We start from the raw sequence: 8,702 nt of genomic DNA, 5'->3' as shown, positions 1-8,702 counted from the left end.
AACAACAACAACAACATGAGAAAAAACAATATACAGAACACTGAGTATGACTTGCAATTTCTAGGTATTAAGAAGGAGGGGAATTAAGAATATATAGTTACATTTGTAACTTTGGAAAGATATGTAAGAAACTAATGAAGAATGATGGGGGGACTGGGCAGATTTGGAATAGAAGCATAAAAGAGATTTTATTTTCCTTACTTTAACCTTTTTCTAATTTTCAAATTATTTGTTCCTATATAATCTTTTTAGGAGCTCTGGTAGCGTAGTGCCTAAGGCACTTGACTGCTAACCAGAAGGCTGGTGGTTCAAACTCACCAGCCACTCTTTGGAAGGAAAGTTGGGCAATCTACTTCCATAGTGGTATCGCCTCGGAAACCCAAGGACGGGTCACTATGAGTCGGGTCTGACTTAATGGCACATAACAACAGCAACATATAATCTTTTTGGAAAACTTAATTAATCAAAAAGTTTTCTAAGGATGATTTGAAATTTTATACCCAGTCATTCTATCTATAAACTATGAAGGCAGACTATTTTCAGACTTGCAAAGACTCAAAAAATTCCACCTTCTCAGGAAGCTATGGTCAGATGTGTTCCATTAAATCAAAGACCAAACAAGGGGGAAAAAGTAACCAAACAAAAAAGTGAGCCAACGTGAACCCCCAGGCTAACAGTGCAAGGATATGCCCATTCTGAAGGACAAGTGTAAAGCAGGTTTAGGGTGGAAGCAGCCCAGATGGGAAGAGGAGGATAGAGGCTCCATGGGCTAGTTTTCTAAAGGGAGGAGGGAGGGAGGGGAAGAAAAGGAACTGATAGGCTACCAATTTTTGGCCACACTGAAAAATGTTTCGTAACTCTTGCAGAAGACAGTTTGGAATAAATTAGTGATAGGCTTTTTTTTTTTTTTTTTAACAAAACAAAACACTTGCTTAGCTTTCTCTAAAAGGTAATTATTAACCAACAAGCAAATGAAACCAAAAAAAAAAGAGAAAAACCCAAACAAATAAACTATACAAATGAAACAGGATCCTGATTTCCTATGTGGTGCAGCTCTGAACAATGTTTACGGACCACACTAGAGTCAATGCTGAGCAGAGGTCTGACTAAAGAGTCACTGGTGAAGAGGTGCTGACACTGGAGAGGGGCTGTGACAGAGAAAGGCCCGTCTGTCACGGGACAAAGCCATGAGCTGAATTAAAAATCGGGAAAACATTCAAGAATCACCACTACAAGTATTATTTTTAACTACAGATAAAATACTAGATCAAATAACTAGAAGGGTTTTCAAAATATGGGCCAACACATATGGTTATGTTCTCTTCATCTGGAAAAAGTATTATGGAAAATTCCAACTCAGTCTTTTGGCTTTAAAGAAAGACTCAAATGGACTTGAACTTTATGGCAAACAACAACAACAAACGCTCTCCGTCAGTGGTGATGATCTCTATCAACAGAGGTGACCTTCCTGAACTGTAACTGACATGACAATGACTAGGGCTGTGATACCGATCTTCTGTTTTGTGGCTCCATGGTAGGACTATCAGCTCTGCTTACGTGTCTCAAAGATACGATGAACTTTAGGTTACAAGCAAGGCAGAACTGAAGGATAAACTAGGAGATGGTGATGTCCTTTCACTGCCATTGACATGACATAAAAAACAGGTGCTTTAATAGAAGTTAAGAGATACACAACAAAGAGAGACTTCTAAGGACTCTACACTAACCATGGCCGACTCGTGTGACCAGGCTTCAAGAAAGAGACAGGGTAGAGGTGGTGTCAGTCATAAAACTCGAAGAGTGGTTCTAACACGTACATCTTTGTGTTTATGAGTGTCAAATCCAAAGACAGCCACATCCAGGGCACTGGCTGACAAACTGCACCCTACTGGCTAACAACAGTCTTAAGGTTACTTCACATAAGAATTTCACTTTTTTCAATTAAATCAGTAAGAACAAAGTATACTCATTGTCATTATTCAAGATGGTGCCATTGAAAACAGTGTAAAATACTGTAAATCCTTACTCCGGCCTCTCATTGATTGTTCCCAATTTTGCTAGAAGCCTAAACAGTCTTCCATTTTGAACTTCCTACAAAACATTTTAAAGAAAGAGAATGTTAATGATCCAGCTAAATGAATATAATAGCAGAAGTATACAACATTGGTGTCCAACACCAAAATTAACTTTAAATAATACATCCCAATTGGCCCTCCTTTAAAAAAACAAAAAAAAATTGTGATTTGGGTGAAAAGTTGACAGAGCAAATTCACTGTCCATATAGCAGTTCATGTGCATTTTCTTTCAGGACACTGACTGCAATCCCCATCATGTAACAGTTCTCTTCCCACTTCCTCCCTGGGGTTACCTTTTCCCTGTGTCCTTCTGTCCTATGCACTCCTGCCCCGAACTGTCTCCCTGTGTAAATGCTGCCTTCTGATCTCCCCTGGCTGACTGTTCTAAGGAGTGCGCGCCCACCTGGGGCAATGTTCACCCTATCTGTCTAACATTTGTCTGGAAGCCATGGTATTGATTTCAACTGCAGGCCTGAGGGTGACTAGGGGCTGCAGTCTTGGGATTTTACCAGCCTCGATCAGACCATAAGCCCCATCTTTTTTACATAGTGTCCCACCTTTTGCTTACACTTTGAAACACACCAATGGTGGTACTCAAGAATGTGATGCAGCTGGCCATTTTCAGTAACTATAAATATATGTAACTCACACGAAAAGAAATCAAGATTTTATCACATGGCTGTAGCAAAGCCACGAATGGAAAGAAGAAAAATAAATGTCCAAAGGATATAAGGTATTTAAATACCAAGCATTCAGTTTGGACTAAAATATGTGCCAACAGTCTTTTAACCAGTACCCCCTTGATGCAGCACAAAGCTGACTGACTATGTTTGGTATCTATACACACAGGTCCAAGGGGCATCCCTCTGTTAACGACGGTCTTTACCTTTGCGAGGTCTTCCTCGATGACATCATTTCTCATTTGAGCAGCATCCAGCTGGGTATAAAAGCGAGCGCCAATCATGGGCATGATATCGTTTACGCTCCGCATCCTGTTCTGGTCAGTCAACAAATACCTAACCCAGAGAGAGGAGAGCCACTTTCACAACAGCTAAACCAGCACCTGGGGAGCCAGCAGAGCCCACAGACACCTAGGGGCTGCACCACCATCGTGGGAGCATGCTCAGTTTTGAAAACCCTTTCTTTCACATGAGTCAAGTTAGTTTCAAAGCTTAATGATTACATTTCTCTTCTCGGGAGAAGGCTGAGAGCCAGTACAAACCCTGTTTGTCTCTTCTCTCACCCATCAACAGAAACCAGTCTGGTGGCTTCTTTTTCACAGTAATTTGAGCATCTTAATAACTAGTATTACTCAGTTCAAAGGGCCCCACTAGAATACAATGGACCTCAGTCCTTGAAGCCTCTGCCGACAGGAAAGTGAGGTGCGGGACACCTCATAAAGGCAGCCCCCACCCTTATTAGTCTGCCTTCTTTTCTTCACAGGAGTCATCACATTCTGAAAAGATCTTGTTGTTTACATGTTTATGAGTTCCTCCTCCCCATGAGGTTAAGCTACAGAAGACAGGCAGTTCTGTTCACATTGTACAGGGTTTCCTCAGCACTGCACAGAGCAGGCATTCTCTCTGGAAGAAATGACCAGCTGCATCCACGTGGATGACCTACGTGTGAGCTACTTACCTATAACCACAGACATATTTCTAACTACTCACACTTAAGGTTCCCTGGGTGGCACAAACGGTTAAGGGTTTGACTACTAGCTAAAAGGCTGGCTGTTCAAACGTACCCAAAGGCACCTGAGAACACAGGCCTGGTGATGTTTCTAAAAGGTGGTGGCCTTGGACGTCCTCTGGGGAGCAGTTCTACTCTGCACACATGGGGCTGCAGAGGCAGAATCGACTCAATGGCAAGTGACAACAATGACAAGTTATGACGAGATGTTTGACTTGGGTGAGTTACTGCACCACTCTGTGCATCAGCCCTGCCATGTCTAAAACAGGGCTAATAATGGTACCTAACTTAACAGAATTAAGGGAATTAATTCATATCAAGGAGCTCTGGTGACACAGTGCCTAAGGCACTTGACTGCTAACCAGAAGCCTGGCAGTTCAAACCCACCAGCCACTTCTCAGAAGGACGACTGGGCAATCTACTTCCGTAGTAATACTGTCTCAGAAACCCAAAGAGGGGTCGCCATGAGTCAGGTCCGACTCAACGACAGTGAGTGAGTGAGTGGATTCCTATCAAGTAGCTCACACATAGCTGATTGCTCCATAAATGTTAGTTCTTGGCTATAATTATCATGTGACTTTTTGATTTAAGCACTTTTTACTAGAAAATTTCAAGCATATATAAAAGTAGCAAAAAATAGTACAATGAACCCATACACCATTGCTCAGTTTCAGTCATGATTAACATATGGCCAATGTAGCACCCTGATCTCCTCTAGCCCCACTTTTTAAAAAAAAGCATAATGTGAAGGTTAGAACCTAAGATCACTGGAGACATCCTAGGTACTGTAAAAGGAACGCTCAGAGTCACTGCTACGATCAATCGATCATGCACGAAAGAAACCTGTCCATTTAGGAGTTAACTCATCTTTGACCATTAACAGGAACCCGTAACCACTGGCCTCCAGGGCTCTGTCACAACAGGACGCTGAGTCAGTGTGACCAGGCCCAGAAGGCAGTCCCATCTCCCAGCTCCAATTCCACACTCTGGGGTGGGTCCAAAAAGAAACTGGATCGTCCCTGGCTCCGGGTGAGACAGGGAAACCAGCTGGAAGCCAAGGGACCGGTGGTAAGGATCAAGAAGCTCCCACTGTGTCTAGAACATAACAGGGACATTTACAAAGAAGACTCCTAGTGTCTTCTCTCACACAGCTCCTGACTGTAATGAAGGTCAAGCTGCCCACATTCTGAGTCCCCCGGTGCTGGCTCCGTCTCGGGTAGGGCACAGTCACTCCATGGTGACAAGGGTTCACTGTGGGTCTCTTTTAAGCCATGGTCAGTGTGAACACATACCCAAGGATTCCCTAAAACCTCTGGCACTGGGCTGGGTACTCCCCAGGCCTGTTCTTGGAAGGGGCGTCTGAGTGGAGTATGGAACCGGGCTGCACGGGCTGTGCCCGGGGGTTCGTATGGCCACTTTCACAAAGCTACTCCTTATCCTATAGAGAGGCATGATCCAACAGAACTTTCTGAGATGACAAAAATGTTTGCTGTGCGCTATCCAACAAGGTGGCCAGTATCACATGTGGCTGCTGAACTCTGCAAACGAGGCCATGAAACTGAGGAGCCTAATTTTCTATCGTGTTTAATTTTAACAAATCTGAACTTAAAGTGTCACATGTGGCTCGTACGTACCTTATTAGGCAACACAGCTCTAAAGAGTGGCCTTGGAACAAATTTTTTTAAAACATCAACAACTGATTTCAACACCCTGATGTGTGCACTTGCTCCAACACACAGACTTAGCAGTGAGAATAAGGAAATGAAAACCGTTGTGCTTTCCCTGAATTTAAATAATCAGGAACTCAACTACTAACCAGTAAAAGGCCCCACAGGAACAAAACCAACACCCAAGCTTAGAATGAACCCAGCCCCTGTCCCATCTCCAGTGCTCCCAACAGAAGCTCACCCTAGAAAACAACTTACAAAATCAGGTTCTTCAGGTCAGAGGAGTAGTTGATTGTCACCAGTTCCATGGCTTTCTGTAAACTGTCTCGTTGAATTCCTGCCAAAGAGTTGCAAGCCAAAGCCAACACAACTTTTCCTAATGATATCAGATCTGCTTGCTGACATGAAAGAATAAATATGACTTTTAATTCTTATTTCACAGGCACCATCGACTGCACTGACATTCCTGCCTACGGGGGCTCCCCTGCGAGTAAGGAAGGGGCAGAACTCAGAGGGGATCTCCAATGTCACTGCTCAGCAGAGCCACCCGGGAGCTTAATAAAGAGCCGGCTGATGAGCCCTCCACCGGGTCCGGCCGCCACTGTCAAACACCCAGGTGATTCCGAGAAAGGAGGTTCCAGAACGGCCTTTAAGAAACACTGAGCAATGCACATGTAACCTAGGGGAAGTGAGCTTTGTGAGAGCTGTTTTGTTTGTTTGAAATACAGCTGGGATTCCTTGCACACAATCAAAGGGGGGGTCATACACTCTTGTTTTACAGTGATGGCATCAAGTTAGGATCTGCACTCTTCGCACCTCTCGGGGCTCCCCGGATACAGTGGGGGCTTGAAAAATCACTGGGAAAACAGCGAGCTCACTGAGAACACGCTAGGAGCACCACCTGATTTTAGAGCGCACTTCACCATTGACTCTCATCGACCTTTGTTGCCAGAGACTATTCTAATGCGCATTTCAACACATTTTCGAATTCATTAACCACTTGATTCCCGTCGCCCCCCCCCCTTGTTTCCCCCAAGTTTCGCATCCTGAGGCTTTCCTTTCTGAAAGAGTTTTCAAAACACAGTTGGTTAAACTGAGGATCACCTACCCCAACGCCAGCAAACGGAAGTGCCACCCCAAGTGGCCCCACTGGGCTGGCAGTTATAAATCGTCCCATGACTAGGTGAACGGGGCAGGGGTGAGGATTTCAGAGTTGATGTAATATCAGTTATTGCCAGCAGTTTCCACAGAAGACCTCTGCAACTATCCCAGCACCTGAGCTCTCGGCTGAACCAGGAACGCCTGTCCGTTTACTGAGGAGGGGTTAGTGTAAGGAATTTGCAGGCAAACCTTGCCATTAAAATCACCAGCAGCCTGACCACAGAAAGCATTGCTTACCGGCCACCTCCCCTCCCAGTTCTGGCCTTACTGGTCAGGGGTGAAATGTAGGGGTTGGGAACTTTCAAAGCTCCCACAAGAGATTCCAACAGGCACGTTTGAGAAGCACTGATATAGTATGGGCTTTGTTACTGGTGTGGCTGGGCAACTAGCTAGCTATTTCAAGGCCATCACTAATAATATTTTAGCGCTATCTGGCGATCCTTCCCAGCATCTACCTAAATCAGAAGACACAGGCAATCTCTGTCATTAAAACAACAACCTGACAAAGTTCCCAAACTAAGAAGCCGTGACTGGTCCTTGAGAATGAGAGCCTGTAAAGCAGCGGAAAGCAGACCAGCTCACTACCCTGAATCTATCGAGGCGGGAGACGCCAAGGATTCCCTCCCAGGACACAGTGGCCTCAGTGGCACAGAGGGGGCCAGAGGGCAAGGGAGGCCACTCTCAGGGCGGCCATGACTGGAGGACACTACCACTAACCCCAGGAAGGACTCCCCTCAGTCACTCCTCACAGCCAGAAACTCCAAGTCACATTCGTGAAATCACAGAAAATGTGGCTCAACAGAGTTGTATGCTTGTCATGATCCCAGACGCCGCCACCCGGCATGCTCAGCACAGCAGGTGAAGGCTGTTGCGGGCGGGCGGCTGGCTAAGCAGCACGCAGCCCCCCGCCCTCCAAACGGGAATATTCTCCCGCGGCCCCATGCTGAACTGACACTGCGCTAGGTACACACAACCACTTTTGGAAACAGAATACATAAACAGGAGTTAAATTCTGTTTTTTTTTCTTTTAACAAGAGAGTCCTGCGTAACTAAGAGGGTCTGACACCACAAAAGCTCCCCGACTCTCCTCAGGTATTTCCCAGCTCAGCGCTTTCCCATGTGGTAGGTGGCTGTTACCTCCATCTGGTTTTCCTCCCCCTTTGTTGAATTCTGGAGGTTTTCCCCCAATTCACTGTCAGTTTCTTCCTGGTTTTCACAGTTCTTGATTTCTAGCTATGGCTCTACTTATGTCCACTCTACTGAAAGCCACATGTCTGAAACAGACTGTGAAAGACAGACTACAAGAAACAATGCCTTGCTCAGGGGTCCTCGTCTCTGTAAAAACACTAACCCCTCTGGGGACAATCTCAAATTTTCCCCAACATTTTACAATGAGTGGTATGAAAAATCTCCCACATAAATACACACATGCACATGTACACACGTGTGTACACATGCACACTTGCACACACATACACGAAAAGAAACCTAACATATCCTTTACTTCTGAGAATAAAGGACAAGTGATAATGACAGAAGGTTGCCTGAGTTGAGGAAGGAAGGTGATTCCTGCCCTACGAAGCAGCTGTTTCCAAGCCTGATTTAAGGTTTATTTCCCCATTTGGCGGTGTGGAACTCAAGGCCTATTTTGCTAATCAAAAGTTTATTGTTCAGGATAACTACAGGACTCATAATGTAACTGAAATACTGTGCACTATGCCCCCAGAGCTCCACACTTGCAGAGGAAAGTAAAACATACTACCACTGTGACACGCAAAGAAAAACACAACCAGCAAGTAATTTAAAACTACGCATCCTGGTGGGAGAAGAATGAGGCAGCGCTGTGAGGTGTGTCCTTTGCTTTGTCTTCTGTAACGTGGGTGGGGGGTGTTTCCAGGTGCAACAGAGACTGATGGCACTGGTTCTAAATAATGTCTCATTTCCTCTCAAATATTGAATCCTAGCCTCCTGCCTACAGGAAGATCACTAGCAATTTAACAACTACAATTGGTTACTTCTGGAAGCACAAAGATTGTGAACTAAATAAATAATCAAAGCCAATTAGTTGGGCTCTAAATATAAAACAAAGAGCCTTGGCAGCACAGTGGTT

General features: G+C 44.8%; 1 protein-coding gene across 1 annotated transcript in view; it reads right to left on the bottom strand.

Annotated features, from left to right (window-relative positions):
- PAN3 (poly(A) specific ribonuclease subunit PAN3) overlaps positions 1–8,702 on the bottom strand; it is a gene marked incomplete at its 5' end in the record, with an annotated part of 126,740 nt that overhangs the window by 7,529 nt on the left and 110,509 nt on the right. The window contains 3 exons of the mRNA XM_042782952.1: positions 2,027–2,091; positions 2,962–3,091; positions 5,690–5,829. Coding sequence (XP_042638886.1) covers positions 2,027–2,091; positions 2,962–3,091; positions 5,690–5,829 — 335 coding nt within the window. The remainder of the gene's footprint in view (positions 1–2,026; positions 2,092–2,961; positions 3,092–5,689; positions 5,830–8,702) is intronic.

The sequence above is a fragment of the Orycteropus afer genome, unplaced genomic scaffold (genome assembly GCF_000298275.1).
Source record: "Orycteropus afer afer isolate SDZICR_OR568_19922 unplaced genomic scaffold, OryAfe1.0 scaffold00540, whole genome shotgun sequence".
Lineage (NCBI taxonomy): Eukaryota > Metazoa > Chordata > Mammalia > Tubulidentata > Orycteropodidae > Orycteropus > Orycteropus afer.
Note: the sequence above shows the minus strand (reverse complement) of the source record. Positions and strands in the feature narration are given on the sequence as shown.